This window comes from Panthera leo, chromosome E1 (assembly GCF_018350215.1).
Source record: "Panthera leo isolate Ple1 chromosome E1, P.leo_Ple1_pat1.1, whole genome shotgun sequence".
NCBI classification, from domain to species: Eukaryota; Metazoa; Chordata; class Mammalia; order Carnivora; family Felidae; genus Panthera; species Panthera leo.
The window spans coordinates 6679226-6699911 of NC_056692.1; the positions used below are offsets into that span (position 1 = coordinate 6679226).

Sequence of the window (20686 nt, forward strand, 5' to 3'; positions counted from 1 at the left end):
GTACCCGCCGGCCTAAATCTTCTTCCCGTGAATTCGAAACAGCAAAGCCTCACATTCACTTAGAATACAATGAAAGGCAGATGCTCGCTTTCCTTATCTGCCGTTGGAGTCCTGGTTCCACTTTTGCTATTTTTAAAGCCGCGAAACCTTTCCCTTCCTGGAGTGCCACCGCGCAACCCCATCCCCCCCGCCCCCCTCTCCCGGACCCCGCCCGGCGACGTGACCGGCCTCCACCTCCGCGCGCCTCCGTCCTTGCAAAACTTTGCACGCGGCAAGGTGGGCAGCGGGGGCAGGACTACAAGTCCCAGAATGCACGGCGCCCGCCGCACAGGCGCAGCGGGGACCACCCGGCCAGCCGGCCAGGAGCCTGCGGAGCCTCCCGGGTCCCCGCGCCGGAGAGGGGCTGGGGGGCAGGCGGCCGGGCGGACCTGGCGGGCGCCGAGGGCGGCCGCGGGCGTCAGCATGCAGGCGCGGCGGCGCGCGTGAGGAGGATGCGGCAGCGGGCGCCGCGGCGGGCGGAGGAGTAGGCGGCGGTGCCCTGGGGAGGCAGCCGCGCGCGGGCCAGACGGCTCCCGGAGGCTCCGCAGTGCCGCCGCCGTCGCCCGGGAGGCTCCGCGCGGGAGCCATGTAACCTGCGGCGGGCTCCGGGCTGCTCCGTCCTCGCCCCAGCTCCCCGGCCAGCGCGGCAGCGGGGCCACGATGAAGAAGCAGTTCAATCGCATGCGCCAGCTGGCCAACCAGACGGTGGGCAGGTAGGTTCCCCCGGTGCGCGCCCGCGAGGCTGCAGCCGCCGGGGCGCGCAGGTGATGGAGCCCGCCCGGCCTCGCGACCTCGCTCCCTCCGCTCCCCGCCGCGCCTTCCCCCTGCTCCGGCCCCTGCGGGACCGCGCGCGGGCGCGACCCCTCCTCTCGGAACTTCCCCGCCCCCGGAGCCCTTCGGGGGCTCTGCCCGCTGCGCCCCGGCTCCGGTTGCCAAGCGCGAGGTGTGACGCATCCTTTACCTGCGTCCCCAGCTGCCCCTTCACCCCGTCCTCCCTGCCTTTCCCCGGGACTCCCTCCTTCGCCCCTGGCCGCCTGGCTTCCTGGAAACAGGTGTTTGCTCTGATTGTGCTGGAGGCAGCCGACCCGCAGTGGCTTCTCCGAAGATTCCCTCCCCTGCGCCGAGTTCAGGCTTCTCGGGGGTCCAGGGCAAGTGTGGGGCCTGGTCTTCGGCTTGGCAGAGCTTGAGCCCGCCCCTCCTGCCGCGTTTGTTTTCTGGGACTATGACTGTACGAGATTCTGGATCTCTTTATCGGCCGGGTTTCTTAAGGCGATAGGTGTTGGAGACGGGGGGCTCCGGAGGGGTGAGGGGAGAGGGGGGCAGGGAAGGTGCTGCTGGAATGGCGCTGCTGTGGGCTGGGTCCTAAGACCGATTTCAGTGGAGGGAGGGAGGCTGCAGAAAGGGAGGTCCAACTCCTCTGGAAGATGAGATAAGCAGAGGATCACAGCCAGGTAGGGGAGGGGAACCGAGAGGCCCTACGGTCGGGGAGAGCCAGGCCGGAGAAAGCTGCAGGACCCAGCCTGCTGTCATCGCGGTGAAATGGGCTACATCTGGGCTAGTGTCTCCAGGAGCCGCTCTGCAGGGTGCCAACATCTATTAACCGTTACATAAGGATTCTGGTGGGTCTCTTCCAAAGCTAGACGTGCTGTGAACAGGGGGTTGTGAGGCTGAGGGGGGCTTTCGTGGACCTCGTCCTGGCCCGCCGTGGCACAGGAATTCAGGTGTGCAGCCGTAAAGCCAAGTGGAAAGCAGAGAACCCAGCCTTGGGTGCAGTTCAAGTGCAGACACATCGAGGGCTCTCCACCAGGTTTACCGGGAAACCAAATACCTTTCTTGGGTGGGAAGTGGAGCCTGAACTGGCATCTGGTAGGGTGGGGGTGGGGGTATCCCTGGGCAAGAGGGGACCCTAAACTCCCAGGTGAGCATACTGCCCCAATTACGGTGGGCATCTGAGGGCAGGGGATGCGGTGGCTCCTTATGCTTTCAGGGACTCCAGATGGTTTCCAAGTAACAATGTCTAAAATTGCCTTGGATTCATTTCCCTTTCCCAAACACATGTGCTTTAACATGAGGGGGAATTTATGAATAGCAGAGTCAGATTAGCCCAGATTTCTGGCATGGTATCGCCCCAGATATAGCCTCACGTGGGCTGCCTTTTGATGTGTTGGACACCGAGACCGTGTTTTCCCGTATAGGTCGTTGCGCAAATGGTAGTCCAGCTGACCTGTCTTTGATATCTTGATTTCTGCCTCCCTCTGAGGGCTGGCATCAGGCATCCCGACAGACCACCTAAGCGATCAGGAGGCTCCTGGCCGCAGACTTGGATGGCTCGACTCGCTTGGTGTTGGGGGTTTCAGCTCAGGGCTCGAATGGGAATGTAAGCAAGGTGTTCAGGCTTCCTCCCTGGCGCCCTGGAAACCAACCATCTCCGCTGCCTCTTTGCAGGACTTGTCTCAGAGTGGTAAGATTTGTGAACCTTAGGCATAAAACCTTTTTTTTTTTTACCCTCATCCACAGAGGGAATGACAAAGGAACACGGGGAGTTGGGTTTCAGAACCGGTGAGTGATCTTACTTATTTAAGAAAGCACATTCTCGGAAGTCCAAGCAGCTGGTCACCAAGAGGTACTTTCCACCCGTCTGTTGGGACTTGGGTGGGTCCCAGCGTGTGAATGAATGCTGTCTGTCTGTCAGATGGCACCCGCTATGTTACGCACCAGGGAAAGTGAAGGCCGGTCCACCACTGTGTCTCACCGATAGGTATCCCTTTTGGTGACATTCATTTTTATTTATTTTTAAGTTCATTTTGAGAGAGCGAGCAGAGTGAGGAAGGAGGAGTGGGAGAGGGGGAGAGAGAATACCAGGCGGGCTCTGCGCCGAAAGGCTCTCCCTCGGATGTTGAGATCATGACCTGAGCGGAGCTCAAGAGTGGGATGCTTAACCGACTGAGCCACCCAGGCGCCCCCCTTTTGGTGACAGAGTGAACTTTTTTTTTTTTTTTTTCCCCACGTTTTTTTTAAATTTATTTTTGGGACAGAGAGAGACAGAGCATGAACGGGGAGGGGCAGAGAGAGAGGGAGACACAGAATCGGAAACAGGCTCCAGGCTCTGAGCTGTCAGCACAGAGCCTGACGCGGGGCTCGAACTCACGGACCGCGAGATCGTGACCTGAGCTGAAGTCAGAGGCTTAACCGACTGCGCCACCCAGGCGCCCCTAGAGTGAACTTTTTAAAGCCAAAGTCAGTTCGTGACGCTTGACTGTTTAAGAGTTTCCAGTGGCATCTCATTGCATTAGCATCGCAGATCTTTCCAGGGGCCTATCAGCCCTTACCGACTTGATTCCTCTCTGTCTTCCCATGCTTGTTCTGTTGAACCCGATCTTCGTTCACTGTATTGACAAGATGAAAACCGTGTACCATAGGGTCCACCCCGATAAAGAGGCAGCATTTACTTTGTCTTATTGAGAAAACAGTGAGGTGCGGGATCCTAACACCGCTCAATTTCTGGAGTCTGTAGAAGCCACAGGATTGAATGTTTGGAATTGGTGGATCGATTTACGCAGGTGCTCTGGTGAGACGCTGGCTTCTCGTCCTTGCGTGTCCGGGAAGACAAGGCTTTCCTGTGTTTGAGGGAAGACCAGCAACAAGTTTGAGGGTTATTCCTCCTCGCAGCTCTTTACCCCCTCGCCTTCCGTAAAATTACGGGTTCTGGAGATCTTCTGAACACAGAAGAGTTAGGGACTGGATGAGTCTCCTTCGCGACTTAGGAGTCGCCGTACTTAAACGTCCTCTGTGGAGTTACTAGTATTTTCTCTCGAAGTGCTCGCGCCTGAGTGCAGAGGGCGTCGGCAACTGTGAAGAATTTATAAAATCCACCAATTGCATTTACCCGGGAAGAGAGACGTCTCTTCCCGCAGCTGCTTGTTTCGTTTCTGCATGGCTTCTTTCTGCTTTGAATTTTCTCCTTTCAGTGCCTTCCTTTCCCTCCTCCGTCCTTTGGGAAGCCTTCCCTGGCCCTGCAAGCCTGGACCCCCGCGTGCCTGACACTGTGCTCAGCACTAGGACATGCCAAGTGAAGTGTAACTCCAAGCATCTTTGGGCAGATGCTGCGGCCATTACTGGGTTACCTGCACTATGGCACGCGCTCCTACATTCTCTCATTTCTTTCTTCCCTCCGTAAATATGTATTGAGTGTCTGCTAAGTGCCGGGCCCTGCTGTGGTTCAGGAAACCTTAGAGTGTGGAGTAAACAAAATCTCTGTCCTCTTGGAATCTGTATTTTTTAAAAAATGTTTATTTTCGAGAGAGAGAGAGAGAGAGAGAGCGCACAAGCAGGGAGGGGCAGAGAGAGAGAATCGGAAGCAGGCTCCAGGCTCCGAGCCGTCAGCACAGAGCCCAACGCGGGGCTCAAACTCAAGAACTGTCAGATCACGAGCTGAGCCCAAGTCGGTCACTTAACCGACTGAGCCACCCAGGCGCCCCTTGGAATCTGTATTCTAAAGGCATGCTGTGGTGACATCGTATCGCAGTTTTTATCTTTGCTCGTTTATTTTTCCCTCTAGACGTCAAGTTCGTTGTGGGCAGGGACCCTAATGCCTAGCAGGTAGTAGGTTCTCCAAAATTCTTTGAGAACCGGATCAGTAAGCGAGCACAAGGTCCAGGTGCCGTGGCTGGGGAAGTCACGCAAAGTGGTTCCAAGGCCCGAGTGACTCCTGACACGGTGCCTCTTTCATGTTGTGATGGAGTGGGTGCCTTGAAGACTGGGTACGGCATCGCTGCTGGGCTTTGGAAAGACAGAACGAGGTTTAAGGGGGGAATTCGTTCTTGCCTGATTTATACGCCAGTTTGTACCTTCGAGAGCATCTGTTGGCTGCTGGGGTGAGAGGCACCCTGAACGGCATCGAGCGTTTTTCTTGGAAGTGGTGCTGGTTTGTGTCAGGAGGAATAAAGCCGTGAGCGGGAATTTAGAGACGCACCCGCAGCGAGAGACGATGGGAGTAAAACTGGTACCTTGATCTGGGGAGGAGGAAATTTCCCCCCCACCTCTTCCGCCTCCGGTCTGCACCGTGAGGGTCCCAGTGGCGCCCAGCTCAGAACTGTGAGAAGGGCGAAGGGAGGCTGGCTCACATCCAGCGCTGAGCAAATGGTTGATGAGGTTCATTGTCCTGAGAAGCATGAAGGGCTTCTTAGATTTTGACAGCCATTGTCCAGTGGTGGCAACGAATGGGCGCCGTGCTCCTGTGCGTGGTGCGTTGACGGGTGACGTTCGCGGTGACTGGGAGTAGGCGAGGGGCTGTGAAGTGTTGGGAGGGAGGCTTGGAAGTTCAGGGCTGTCGGGTTGGATTATTCGGTTTGGGAGGCTACGAGCTGGGAGGGGAAGACAGGGCTTTGTCTACAGAGCCCCACTTTTCCGTTTCTAGACTGCTCGGCACGCAGCCCCGAGTGGACTTGGTTTCTGGTGCACGGCTTGGCTGAGTCCCTTTGCCGCTGTGCAGCTCTCAGAATATGACTGCAGCGGCCACTGGTACCCAGATAGATGCTGAGGATGCAGAGAGAGCCTCTAGGTCAAAAACAGCCAAGCCGGTGAGGATCTTTTCCTTGAAGGTTTCTCTCTGAGACACGGCCTTGCCCATCAGCAGGCCTCCTGAGAGCCGTGACCCAATCAATAGGACATCAGGGAGAAAGTCAGAAGCCATTCTAAATTAGTCATCAGACCGCTCCATTCCCCACCTATGATTTCCCGTGAGTTGGACCCGGTAGATGGACGCAGGCCCTGCCGCGTCTTCCTGCTAACCCAGCAGGGTCGGGCAGACCCAAACCTGTCCGCGCAAGGAGCACCGCGCGCATTTATCCGGTCTCAGGGCGAAGTTGTCCGTCGGAGTTCCGTGGAAGCCCATGCCTTGCCACCTGCTCTGGTGTGCATACGCGAGATAACGGAACGTACTCCCCACTTGCAGAGCATGCTAGCAAATCTGGAAGGAAGATTCTCTGCCCGTGTCTTCTGAGCTCCTTACTGTGCAGATCTGCTGCCTCTCAGCCTTCTGCCGGGCTGTTCTCGGCACTCTGTGTGAGGCTGCCTGGGTTTCCTGGAGGATGCTGTTATCCCAGACCTGCAAGTCATTGTGAGGGACTGTTCACCGGCAATTAATGACTTTCCTTCCCGCTTTACCTCCGCCGAAGAAATATATCAATATTCATTAGTGGTTTTCATGATGGGTGATAGGGACCACTTTTTTTTTTTCCCCCTCTAGAAAAAGTGGGTCAGTAGCCCTGTGAATAAAGCAGTAATTTATGGTTGTTCTTTTTGGAGGGGATTAGTAGGCAATCCCTCTCATTGATAACCCAGAACAGTTCATTTCAAAGGCTGTATTGATAACGACAGCCAGTAATGAAATCGTGCTTGCGCTCAGTGTCAGGTGTAGGCAGGAGAGAAAGGGGCTCTCCTGTGGGGCGCTGGGCATCGGAGTAAGCTGGTACCCGGAACCCCACTGGCTCTGGGAAGCGTGTGGCCATCTAGCAATTTAAAACTATCCTTTCTGTCCGGGAAGCAGATGTTTTTGCTTTCGGTTTCCAACTTTAGAGTTTATTTTTAGAGTAAATGTTTATTTTCCCACAGAATTCAATTTACTTTTTTTAACTTTCTTTTTGGTTATATAAATGCTATTTGTTTATGGTAGGAAAGTTATAAACTTATAGACGGGCAAAACGTAAAACAAAAACAGTGGTCAGTAATCTCACTACCTGGGGACTACATTTAATATTTTCGGTATAATTTTCTTAACAGGCAAATATATGTTCTTAAAAAAGAGAGAGAGATCATATGGTGTATACTGTTTTGCAACCTGCTTCTCCCCGCCCCCCGTGTATTACATCTTGAATATCATCTCGTGTCGACAAACTACAGTATAATTTTTCAAGGGTATGTAATATTCCATTATGGTCAACCAATTTCCTTTTGCTCATCACATAGCAAATACTTTTCACTGGTTCACTTTCGTAGGATGAAGTCTTAGAAGGGAAATTTCTGGGTGAAAGAGTATGTGAGTTTTAAAGACCACATGAGTATATATTTTGTATATAAAAACATACACGCGTATTATATGTACATTCTCGGTAGAATTGCCAATTTCTTCTCCCTAGCCCTATCAGCAAGTAATATCACAACTTTGTTGATGTGTGAGTGAAAAACCTCTCTTTGCTTCTCTTTTAACTTAAGTGAGATAGAACATCTGTTTAAGTTTACTCGATATTTCTTACCTTTTCTGAATTGCCTGCATAGGTTTTTGCCCCATTTTTCTTAGGTCACGTCATAACTGGTTTTTTTTTTTAATTTTTTAGGTAATTTTTAACATATTAAGCATGTATGTGCTTTGTCATATGCCACACGTATACCCTATAGTTTTTTTTGGCCTTTTGTATTTTGTTTGATGTCTTTTGTAGTATTTTGTGATCTTAAGTCTATCAATTTATGGTTTGTGCTTAAATATTATGCTTAGGGATGTTTTTCCCAGCCTGAGATGACAAATATTTCTACATTTTCATTACCATTTACATAATTTAATTTTACCATCAGATTTTATTATTTAAAAATTTTTTTTCAATGTTTATTTATTTTTGAGAGAGAGACAGAGTGCAAGCAGGGGAGGGGCAGAGAAAGAGGGAGACACCGAATCTGAAGCAGTCTCCGGGCTCTGAGCTGTCAGCACAGAGCCTGACGCAGGGCTTGAACTCACAGACTGCAAGATCATGACCTGAGCCGAAGTCGGACGCTTAACCTACTGAGTCACCCAGGGGCCCCTACCATCAGATTTTAAATTCATCAGTCATTAATTTTAGTGCATGACATGACTTAGGTGTCACATTTAGTTTTGTTTTTTTTTTTTTAAGTAAGTAGTTACCCTACTATCAAAATGAATAATGTAATTCAATCCCACTGTATTGAAATGCCATCATGTACTAAAAAATTTCATCTACTTGGATCTATTTCTAGGCTTTCTAATTTGTTCTCTTTACCTGTCAGTTGGCAGGAATGAAAGATAGGCTCACCTGCCCAGGGGAGCAGCTGTGGGTTGCTGTCCCATGCTTCGGGTGGGAAGAGCTATGGAGTTGGTCTGGTTCCCAAATCTCAGCTTCATCCAGGGCAACTCCTCGGCTTGGCATTTAGAAATCAACAGCTCTGGGGCACCTGGGTGGCTCAGTCGCTTAAGCATCTGTCTTTGGTCAGGTCACGATCCCATGGTTCCGTGAGTTCAAGCCCCGTGTCAGGTCTGTGCTGACAGCTCGGAGCCTGGAGCCGGCTTCAGATTCGTGTCTCCCTCTCTCTCTGCCCCTCCCCTGCTTATGCTGTCTCTGTCTCTCAAAAATATATAAACATTAAAAAAAAAAGAAAAACACCTCAACAGCCTTGCCTGTCTTGTGGTGCCTTCACCTCAGCTAATCTACCAATTACTCCCTTATAAAATAGAATTGCTTGGGGCGCCTGGGTGGCTCAGTCGGTTAAGCGTCCGACTTCAGCTCGGGTCATGATCTCGCAGTCCGTGAGTTCGAGCCCCGCGTCGGGCTCTGGGCTGATGGCTCAGAGCCTGGAGCCTGCTTCCGATTCTGTGTCTCCCTCTCTCTCTGCCCCTCCCCCGTTCATGCTCTGTCTCTCTCTGTCCCAAAAATAAATAAACGTTAAAAAAAATTAAAAAATAAAATAGAATTGCTTATATTTCCCTGACTTTGCTTGTCTGTTTATTTTTTTTTTCTCAGCGTTTTTTATTAAGATGGGGGAGACTGACAGTTTTACACCAGTGAGTATGATGAGAATTCTTCCTATCTGGCAATAGGATACGCCCGTTCAAGTCTCTTTATGATCCTATGAAATAGTTTTGTCCGTTTAAGTCCTGCAGAATTTTGCTTTTGTTTTTAGGTAATTTGTCATTGTCATTACTCTTGACTTAATGCCGGGAATCTTTTGTTAAGGTCTATTTTTTTCCTCTTTTTTGGTGGAGTGTAAAAAAGTTACTGATTTTTTTTTGTGTGTAATTATCGTAACCACCACCGTCATAAACATATCTCATTATTTTTAAATACTTTTATTTATGTATCTTGAGAGAAGGTGTGAGCAAGTGGGGGGGGGAGGGAGGGAGAGAGAGAGAGCGAGCGAGCGAGGGAGCTGACAGCATGGAGCCCGATGTGGGGCTTGGTCTCATGAACCATGAGATCATGACATGAGCCCAAATCAGGAGTCAGATGCTTAACCAACTGAGCCACCCAGGTGCCCCACTTTTTAAATTTTATTTATTTAATGTTTATTCACTTTTAAGAGAGAGTGCGCGCGCGCACACACACACACACACACACACACACACACACACACACGTGTGAGTGGGGGAGGGTCAGAGAGAGAGGGAGACACAGAATCCAAGCAGGCTCCAGCCTCCGATTTCTCAGCACAGAGCCTGACATGGGGCTTAAACCCACAAGCCGTGAGATCATGACCTGAGCCCAAGTCAGACACTTAACCGACTGAGCCACCCAGGCGCCCCCAGGCACCCCGCTTTTAAACACTTTTTACAAAAATTGAGGCTATTGAACTTTCTAGGTAGACATGCATATTTTCTGCAAATAATAATTTTGCCTCTTCTTCTCCAGTATTCATACTTATTTTATTATTTTGTGTAACTGCATTGTCTAGGACTTCTAGAACAGTGTTAAAATACTGGAGCAGTAAGTGGGCTTCCACATCTCCTTACTGTCTTCCTTGGAAATGCATGACAGCTGGTTCAAGAGATCTTGTTTTTCAATCACATTACCTATTACATAATTTTATGATGTTACTTTGGGTTTTTCTTTGGTGCCAAAGTTAAATTTGATTAACTATATTCTCAGGGTCTTTAAAGATCATCATATCTTTTCCCTTTTAACTAATGTATTCACTTGATAATTTATGCAATAAGTATTTATTGAGCACTTACTATGTCCCAGACATTGTTTTCATTCTTTTCACTGGGAATACACCAGTGACAGGGTACCTACCCGTGAGGACCTTGTGTTTTATGAATTTGACCCCCTACTGTTTTCTAATATTGACCTTTCTGTGCCTTCCTGCAGTCACTCTTATTTGACTTTAATTTGTTAGTTTTTACAAATACTACATTTAATTTACTGGTAGATTTAATTTATTTAATTTGTTGTTTTAGGATTTTGGCATTCACTATTCATAAATGAGAGCATCGAGTTTTTTTTCTTTGGCTAACCCTGCCAAATTTTGATAACATTGTACAATGAATTGCCCACTGCATTCTTTTTCCGTGCAGTGGTGAGGTTAAGGAATTACATGTTCTTTGAAGGTTGGAAACAACTTTTCTAGGACAGTTTTTGGAGATAGTTCTTTGACAGTTTTCCCAATTTCTTCGTTGGACTGTTGATGTTTTCTGTCTTTTCCTGGGTCATTTTTAGTAACATAGTTTATAGGAAGACATTCATTTCACTGTGATTTTAAAATTTAATAGGATCTTTTCTGAGTATAGAATTGTATCTCCTTTATCATCCTAATTTGCATTTGTTTTTCTTTTTTTCACCTAACTGGCTTTGCCAGAGGGTTTGCTTTCCTCCACATCCTGTAGAATCACCTCTTGGGTTTAATCTATTCTTTTCTTAAAAAAATTTCTTTCTCGGGGCGCCTGGGAGGCTCAGTCGGTTAAGTGTCCAACCTAGGCTCATGTCCTGATCTCACGGTTTGTGAGTTCAAGCCCTGTGTCGGGCTCTGTGCTGACAGCTCAGAGCCTGGAGCCTGCTTTGGATTCTGTGTCTCCTCTCTCTCTGCCCCTGCCCCACTTGTGCTTTGTCTCTCTCTGTCTCTCAAAAATAAATAAATGTACCAAAAAATGTTTTTGGGGGTGCCTGGGTGGCTCAGTCGCTTAAGCGTCCGACCTCGGCTCAGGTCACGATCTCACCGTCCGTGAGTTCGAGCCCCACGTCAGGCTCTGTGCCCGCAGCTCGGGCCTTGGAGCCTGCTTCGGATTCTGTGCCTCCCTCTCTCTCTGCCCCTCCCCTGCTCATGCTCTGTCTCTCTCTGTCTCAAAAATAAAAACATTAAAAAATTTAAAAAAAATTTTTTTAGATAAAAAAATGTCTTTCTCTTTAGCTCTTGATTGGCGTTTTCTTTTTTCTGCTTGTAATAAATTTTGCTTTTTTAAGTATTTTTTTCCTTCTTGATTTCCTTGGGCTGATTGTGTTCTTTGACTAGTCTCTAGTTCTCCGTGTTGTATTCCAGTAGGTCAGGCTCTGCTATGGTCACATGTGACTTCTGGCACCTCAGTGGCTAAATATAGCCAAAGGTTATTTTAAGCTCACGTGAAACGTGAAGGGGGTCTGGGGACTTCCAAGGACAGCTTTCCATCATGTGTGATTCAGGGATGCGGTCTGATTCCTTCCCCCTTCCCCCCACCCCCATCCCCCCTCCCCCGCTACCCTGCCTCCTTCATCTCAACATGTGGCTTTCAGTCACTGCTGAAGGTGAAGAGAGAGCGCAGAAATGCCATCCTTGCTCTGAAATGCCTGGGCCTGGCATTTACAAATGGCACCTATGCTCATATTTCATTGGGCAGAGCTTGTCACAAAGTCCCCCCGGGGGTATGACAGGAGATGGGACGTCTACCGCTGCTGCATAACCAGAAGTATAATCTCTCTTCTCTCCCACTGCCCATCTTTGAAGCCCTGCGTGTTCCCCTGCTCCACACGGTCCCCTCTGCCTGCCCTGCCCCCCTCCACAATTGTGCCCCCATGAGAAGGTCATTCTTTCTCTTCACCATGAGGGGGTGGCTGTAGATTGTCAGAGTCCTTTATAGGAAACAGATCCATCAGAGGGGGGCATCTTTAGGGTAACAAAGTTTTCCCTTACTGATGCCCAGTAATGATGTTTCCCTTACTATTTCTCATGCCAAGATTTGTTTTGTGTGTGTGTGTGAGTGTGTGTGTGTGTGTGTGTGTGTGTGTGTGTGTGTGTGTGTATTTTTTAAGTCCTTCCTACAATGGGGAAAAGATTAATGAGGAGAACGGAAATTCCCTCTCATCTTGCCACACTGGAATGTCACCGACTTTATGGGATTGTTGCCAGGGTTAAATAAGATAACAAATATAATACCCTTAGCATAACCCCTGAGGAATAAAAAGCGCTCAGTAAATTGTGGGTATTACCACTAACCCTTGCTGTGCTGCAAGTCTTTTTGATGGGAGGCCCTTGTTTTGATCTGATTTATAGGCCTGAGTGCCTGAAAATTACAGCCTGAACTTCATAACCACTTGTCTTACGGTCCCAAATCAAACCCAGTTTTTCTGTTTAGTCACACAGGTGAAATGATCTTGAAACACCAGTAATACTCATGGCCTCATTCATGTAAAACCATCAGGACTTATAGTTACCATATGACTTAGAGTGTTCTAGGTTATGCTGCTGTGACAGAAGCCCTCCAAGTCTCGGTGGCTGGTAGGCACTGGGCGTAGTCCTCCCAAGCACCCAGGCTGCCATAGCTCTGTTCCACACCTGCCTGTCTGATGGCGGAGGCAGGAAATGACGTGGCTCCTCGTGTTTTCTTCTGGAAGTGACATGTGTCACTTCTACTCACTTCATTGGCCGAAGTAAATCACCTGGCCGCACCTCACTTGAAGTGGGGCAGGCAAAGGCTAATCCTTCATGGACCCAGAAAGGGCAGAACCACAAAAGCCACAGCCATGTCACCTGTAGCCAAGAGCCAGCTATGTACTTGATAGGCATTATTTTTATGGACTCATTGCGACGTCTGTATGAAGAGGGTGTTCTTTGTAGCCCTGTTTTACAGGTGGGGAACGGAGGCTAGAAGTGGCCGACCAAACAAAGGGCAGAGCCAGACTGAAGCTGGGCTCCTAAGTAGGTCAAGCACAGGCAAATGCTTCCTCTGGTCGGCTCTCCCCATCGGTGGATACTTCAGATGAGGTGGGTTTGCAAGTGCTCATTAACTGCTCTTGAGTGGAATGAAACTAAAAAATGTCACATTCATTTAAGGTAATAGGTATCGTGCAGGCAGCCTTAACCACAAAGAGCATACAGCGAAATGTCTGCCAATAGAAAATTCTTCTCTGTGCGTCCTCACTGCAGTTTCAGAGAAAGGGTGAGAGAGCGCCATTTGAGAGTATTTTATTTTATTTTATTTTATTTTATTTTATTTTTATTTTTATTTTATTTTATTTTTTATTTTATTTCATTTTTATTTTATTATTTTATTATTTTGTTTTATTTTGTTTTGTTTTGTTTTATTTTATTTTTTATTTTATTTATTTTTATTTTATTTTATTTTGTATTTTATTTCATTTTTATTTTATTATTTTATTTTGTTTTGTTTTATTTTATTTTTTATTTTGTTTCATTTTTATTTTATTTTATCTTATTTTATTATTTTGTTTTATTTTGTTTTATTTTATTTTTTTAGTTCTGTGCACGATGTTGAAAGAAAGCGTCTTGGATATCTGCAGAAGCCCTTACAGACTCCTGCATCACACATTAAGCAAAGAGACCTTGAGAAACAGGAATATGAGAAGCAGACAGAACTTTTAGCTCCAACTCCTGGTGCATGTTGTTGTGATTGCAGACCTAACGTGTATACTCACTCGTGAGTCACTGTCGTGACCGCTCTTTACCGAGCGTGTCCCGTGACACGCACTCGTAGGGTGCTTTGCAGACAGTCCGGCTGAATCCTCACGACCCCTGGTGTATGTTGTAGAGTTTCCTCATTTTCTACCTGAGCCTCAGAGCAGGTGCGCTGTTGTGAAGGGCGGCAGCCGAGATTTGCTCCGAGACCTGCTGGCTGGGACACGGATGTTCTTTACGACTGTACTCCAGGGACTGTGCAGTAGGGGAGAAGGTGGAAAACACGTCTAATATTAGCGGAATGATTGATTCATTGTGGCATCTCTCTATGACTCTAACAATCTCTGTTTTCATAACATTCAAAAGAATTGAAGGGCTCAAGAGAAATGTTTAAGAAAACAGGATACAGAAGTCCATACAGAGGAGATTGTACAGGGTTAGAAAAGAATTGCATAGAAAAGACTGGAAGCAAATCAGGAAAGACTGGAAGGTTTAGCGTGTGGTATTTATCTCTGGGCAGGATTATGAGTGATTTGGGTTCTTGCTGCTTGTACTGTTTAAGAGTTCCAAGTTCTTTAAACATGTGTTCTAATGTTTGTTTATTTTTTGAGAGAGAGAGAGTGCAAGCATGGGAGGGGCAGAGAGAGAGGGGGCACAGAGGATCTGAAGCGGGCTCTGTGCTGATGGTAGAGAGCCCGATATGGGGCTTGAACTCACGAACTGTGAGATCATGACCTGAGCCAAAGTCGGATGCTCAACTGACTGAGCCCCCCGGGGGCCCCTTTAAATATATTTAAATGTTACTGTTAAATAATAAATATTATTCAATATTATCTTAATATACTCAATATATACTTATGTTTGTATTTATATAATAAAATAATATATTTAAAATAGATAGATGGATATAGATGTATATATAGATGTATATGTATGTAAAACCCTCTCAGGACTCAAAAGGGGGCAAAGGTAAAATGTAGCTGGAGTTTCTCATAACGATGTTTTAAGTTCAGGGTCCTGGAAGGTCTAAATAAATATGTTTGACGTTCTCTCAAGCCTTGGTTTCAAACATGGGAAACTTCTTATCTTTATGCTCTGGAAAGGACATGAGGTCAGATCTCATTTTATAGAATAAAATAGTCTGCCCTTAGGAGCGATATGCCAGTAGCCTTGCAGGGTTGCTCGCTCTGAAGACACAGAACATTTTGATACTCGGTCTGCATGACCGGGGAGGCCGAGGAGCTGGTGGTTCCCCATGACAGGTTGGGGTTCTCTGGCTGCAGCCCCAGAAGTGGAGTCCGGCCAATCTAAGCAGAAGAGGAGATTGGGAAGGATGGACGTGGTTCACAGAATCGGAGTGACCTGGTAGTGCCCCTGGAGCAGGACAACAGGACAGCCTCTTCAGAAGCTACCTTCAAAAAGGTTGCTTCCCAATTGTTGTTGGTCATTGAATCCCTTCAGCGATGCTATCACCGAACAGAGTTCACTTGGTTTGGTGTGCATCACGTGACCTGACCATCCCTTCCGGGCAGTGGGAGGGAGGGTAGGAAGCTGTCTGGAGTTCACGTCCAAAGACCGCAGTGTGGGCAGAGGCTGTTCCCCAAGGGAACATCAAAGGCTTTTTCTCAAAAGACCAGGAAGGGGTGATGGCCGTTTAGCATGGCAAGATGGTGACCGTCCTGTAGTCTTCATGAGTGCCAGAGATCTGCCAAGTTACCGTGATCTAGAGAACACAACCCCTGGTGTTCAGAGAAACCGTCTTCCGCCCCTGCATCTCCAGTCAGTTACTCTGAATCTGTCACTGAATTAAATTTACCCATGTCTTCTTTTTCATTTCCGAGTCTTAATTATAGTCTGTGTCTCCGCCCTTGACTCCTGCGGTGGCCTCCTGTTTGTATTCTTGCCTTCGATCTCCTCTCTCCAACTTCCTGCAGCACTGGCCAGACTATATTTTTAAATTCATGGACAGAAGAATGTCCTTTTCCTTCTTTATCAGGTTTTGTTCTGGGGTTGGCCGGGGGGGGGGGGGCGGGATGCTAGGACTGTAGGAAAAGTGACAGACCACTGCCGATTCATCTCACAAACGTACGGTCCACATTTGTATTTAAGGCTTTGGGAAGTCCTGCAGTAAGGAAAACCATTGGCCGTTTGTATCACTTAGAATGCTTTGAATTTTAGCAGCAGATGTCCACTCAGCGTGGCTTAAACTATAAGGTAACTTTATTTCAAGTGACAGGGTGTCCAGAGGTCGGGAGAGTCCAGATGCCTTGTGATTAGGGGACCTGCCGCCTTACCTTCCATTTTCCTTTGCTGTGCCTTCAGCTTTGCGTCGGCCTCTTCCTCAGATTGGCCTTTTTCCTGGTCAGAATACAACTGAAGGTCTTTGCTTCCTTGCTCATAAACCAAACAGGAGGCAGCGTAGGTGCTATGGTCTGAATGTCCGCGTCCGCCCCTCTCCCACAATCCCCACAGCTCCTGCCTTGAACTCCTGATCCCCGAGGGGATGGTATTGGGAGGTGGGGCCTTTGGGAAGTGATTAGGTCATGAGGGTGGAGCCTTATGAATGGGATTAGCGCCCCTATAAAAGGGGCCCCAGAAGGCTCCTTTGTCCCTTCCACCCTGAGTTAGAATACAAAGGCACCATGATGATCCAGAAAGTGGACCCTTATGGGATCAGCTGACCCCTTGATCTTGGACTTCAGCCTCCAGAACCGAGAAATACATTCCTGGTGTTTATAAGCCACTCAGTCTATATGGTGTTCTGTTAGAGCAGCTCACATGGGCTAAGAGGAACAGCCCACATGGTTCCAGTGATGGAATCAGAGTCCTTTCCTCCAGTCTGAGCCTATTCATTCACATGTTTGCCATTGACCATTAAAACAACATGCTTTGTTGTTGACCGTTAACCCATGTCGGAGGGAAGGGATTCTGACTGGGCTCTAGCCCAAGTCTTTGTTGTTTTGTTTTTTATTTATTTTTTTTAATATTTGTTTATTTTTGAGATAGAGCATGAGCCGGGGAGGGGGAGAGAGAGGGAGCCACAGTATCTAAGGCAGGCTCCAGGCTCTGAGCTGTCAGCACAGAGCCTGATGCAGGACTCGAACCCATGAACTGTAAGATCATGACCTGAGCCGAAGTCCAATGCCCAACCAACCGAGCCACCCAGGCACCTCTCCAGCCTGAGTCTTTGAACTAGTCACAGGCAGGGGAGGCAGGATTATGGTGACTGGCTTAGGGCCATTAAGAACCTTTCTGGAGTTGGGGTGGGGAAGCTTGTTCTAAGTCTGGAGACCTTCACGGGGAGGGACTGATACCTGGACAAAATCAGACTTCTGTTCAGAAGGGAGAAGGAGCAAAGCATTCTGGGTAGACAGAAGTGCCCACTGGCGCTCGCTCAACCCACCATTTTGACTATGGAAACCATCTCCCGTGGAACGTCTGTGCCTTAAATTAGAGTCTGTCGAATGCTGTCACGGGGAACGTTTGTCTGTAAAGTTTGAATCCTACTTTGGCCACATCTTCACCTTTGATCCAGCCTTTTCCTCCCCTTTCTGTTTATCAGAACTGTTTTTCTTGGATTCCAGAGCCCTGGTTCATATCAATGTAGAAAACGTGGTGTATTGTTTTGCGTAGGTCTATTGTAATCTTTTAGTCTGGTGGCCTGGAGATGCCCCAGCACAGTATCTGGAATATGGAAGGGACTCTAGAACCATTTGTCACTTTCACACTCCTTCATTCATTTATTTAAATTTTTTTTTTTTTTTTAGTGTTTTTATTTATTTTTGAAGGAGAGAGAGAGAGACAGAGCATGAGCAGGGGAGGAGCAGAGAGGGAGGGAGACACAGAATTCGAAGCAGGCTCTAGGCTCTGAGCTGTCAGCACAGAGCCCGACGCGGGGCTCGAACTCACAAACTGTGAGATCATGACCTGAGCCGAAGCCGGACGCTCAACCGACTGAGCCACCCAGGCGCCCCTCATTCATTTATTTTAACGTCTATTCATTTTTGAGAGGGAGACAGCGCACAAGCAGGGGAGGGGCAGAGAGAGAAGGAGACACAAAATCCAAACAGGCTCCAGTCTCTAAGCTGTCAGCACAGAGCCCAATGCGGGGCTCGAACCCATGAGCCATGAGATCATGACCTGAGCCGAAGTCAGATGCTCAACCAACTGAACCACCCAGGCAACCCTGTCTCGTTCACGCTCTTATAGCTGAGTTGAGATCCGCCTCTTGCCGGTGTTGACCTCCTTCCTTTGTGGGTCCACGCTGCCGTGCTTGTCCTCCTTTATCCCTCTTGTTACCCTGCTTTGATCTCTGGTTGCTTCTGCTTTTGGTTTTTTATTTACAGGGAGCGGGGCTGACTCCTCTGTGCCCTGTTGTCCACGGTGCTTCACAAACAGCGGGGGCCAGTCCTCATCAAGGTGGTGGTAATGAGGCTGTAGGCATGGCTCAAACAGGAAGTCATGATGGATTTTTTTTTTCTTTTAATTGCCACACAATCAAGGTTTCCCATGCTCAGTGGGTAGCTGTGGGCTTGTAATCTTGCCTTGACGATCTCCCAAGATTTTATTACACTGGCAAAAATATGACACGGCTTTAGGATTGGTTCCTAGCATATTGCCTTCAATCCGAAAGTATGATTCTCTAAGTATGACTAGAGAGTAGATATGGGCTCAGACCTATGACCCGTAATTACCTGTGACCCCATACCTATGCCACTGCATAGTCATTCATGCCAGGAGGAAGGTGTAAGATGTGACAACTTAGTAAAGAAACCATTCATCCAACAGATGTCTATTGAGCACCTGTCACTGATTGGGTCCTTGGGAACCAGATCCCGAAAATAACATGCAGAATGTTTATTAGGAAGTGCTCTTAGCATCAGGACCTATGGAAAGGACTAAAAGGAAGTAGAACTATGGGGCTCCTGGGTGGCTCAGGTCATGATCTCGTGGTTTGTGGGTTCCAGCCCCATGTCGGGCTCTGAGTTGACAGCTCAGAGCCTGGAGCCTGCTTCGGATTCTGTGCCTCCCTCTCTCTCTGCTCCTCCCCCCTTGTGCTCTCTCTCAAAAATAAACATAAAGAAAATTTTAAAAAAGGAGGAGGACTAGGCAGAGAGAGAAGTTAAGCTGTGATGTCCCAGCAAAGGCCTCAGCTGGTTCCATGTTTCCTGCTGGAGCTTGGGTGTATCTTCAGAGTTGTCCTGAGTTGGGGAGAAGAAACTGAGCTCATCTCTGTGTTGATCAGACATTGGAATTGGGCCTTCCCTGGAAGACAGACCTTTAACCAAAGCGATGCCAAGGGGTAGACAGCTGAGGGTAGTCATCTGGATGTGTTCTACCAGCTAGGGAATAAGTTCTTCCTTCCTAAAGGGGAGTCTGGTGCCCACTGTACCTGACATGTGCCAGATCTTCTGCTAGAAGCATGAGCGGGACTAGGAGAGCAAATAAACAAGCCATCACAATTCGCTTGGATGATAAGTGAGTTGTTGATGGTAACAATGAAAACATAACTGGATTTGGCTGGAGTGGGGTTTGGGAGGAAGTCCCGCAAGCTGCCACCTGAACAGAAAGACACTTTTAGGATAAGGAAAGTGTTTCGAAATGATGTGGATCAACACCAAGGGATATAGAGTGCGGCTCCTTGAAGGAAGTAAAAGTAAGCTCTCTGTGTTAGGAATGTCCCTGGGAGTAGGGATGAGGCTTATAAGTAGGATGACCGTCTTGCCCAAACAAGGACATCCTGAGAGTGATTACAGAATTCATAGGGTCAGAGCGGCAGGTATAAACCTGGGCAAACTTTCTAGTGACCCTACTTGTAAGACATGATTCAGTAGATTTGGATTATTTTTATTTTTATTTTTATTTTTTTAATGTTCGTTTAGTTTTGAGAGAGAGAGAAAGTGTGTGAGCAGGGGAGGGACAGAGAAAGAGGGACACACAGAATCCAAAGCAGGCTCCAGGCTCTGAGCTGTCAGCACAGAGCCCAACGCAGGGCTTGAACCCACGAACTACGAGATCATGACCTGAGCCAAAGTTGGATGCTTAACTGACTGAGCCACGCAAGCGCCCCTATGATATTGTTTTAAATGAGTTAATACAATCTAGTACTTAAAATAGTGTCTGGGACAGAGCGAGCCCTCAGTAGGTGTAAGATACTGCTGTTACTCCTTTGAACAGAGGAGTCGCAAGGTCAGATTTGGGTTTTAGAATGACCGGTCTGGGTGCAGAGTGGAGAACTAAATGGAGGGGAGCAAGCCTGGTGCCGAGAGACCAGCTAGGAGATGATACTGCTGATTAGGAGACTAGCTGGTAATCCAGTTGAGACAATGAGGGTCTGGATCAGATCTGTGGGCGTGACGAGGCAAGAGCTGCAGAGCCTCCAGAGATATTTACGACGTGGAGTCAGGGGACCTTGGTAGGACTTGGGGGGACAGCAGGAGAGAAAGCTGCTGAGGTTTGGGTTTGGGCAAAGTGGATGTGGGTGCCAGTCACTGAGAAGGAGCCTGGGAGAAAGGCACGTGGGAGTCAGTAGGCAGCGGGGATGAGGGACTGGAGCTTGGGAGAGAGGTCTGGGGGGTGATGGAGCTGGGGATCAGCAGCAGGCGGGTAGAACTGAAGCTTGGAAATGGGGTAAGAAGAGCCCGTTTTAAGGTGGAGTGTTACCCGGAGGGGAAAGCCTTTCTCCACCCACTGTGTTAGTTTCCTGCAGCTTCTGTAACACATTAGCACGAAGCGAGTGGCTTAAAACAACCCCACAGGATTCTCTCACTGTTCCAGAGGCCAGGAGGACAAAACCAAGGTGTGGGCAGGGCCACGCTCTCTCTGAAGGCTCTGTGGGAGAATCTGTTCCTTGCTGTGGTGTAATAAGAAGAGCTCCTCTTGGTTCCTTAGTTCTTGGCACAAAGATCCAAAAATCCTTGGAATTTCTTGAGTGATAGTTATGCTTTCTTATTCTAATGAGGTGACTCCCTACACAGCTTTGGGATGGGAGCTAGTCACCAGAAAGACCAACCACATGATTAAAGGGTTGGCCCTTGAGGCC

The 20686-nt window shown here is 48.2% G+C and overlaps 1 protein-coding gene across 3 annotated transcripts in view; it reads left to right on the forward strand.

Annotated features, from left to right (window-relative positions):
* The first annotated feature begins 440 nt into the window (after nucleotides 1–440).
* ARHGAP44 (Rho GTPase activating protein 44) overlaps nucleotides 441–20686 on the forward strand; it is a 179993-nt gene continuing 159747 nt past the window's right edge. For 2 of the 3 annotated variants that reach the window (XM_042914749.1, XM_042914748.1), the window contains exon 1: nucleotides 441–752. In XM_042914749.1, coding sequence (XP_042770683.1) covers nucleotides 700–752 — 53 coding nt within the window. In that variant the 5' untranslated portion in view covers nucleotides 441–699. The remainder of the gene's footprint in view (nucleotides 753–20686) is intronic. The other variant, XM_042914747.1, reaches the window with a different exon arrangement.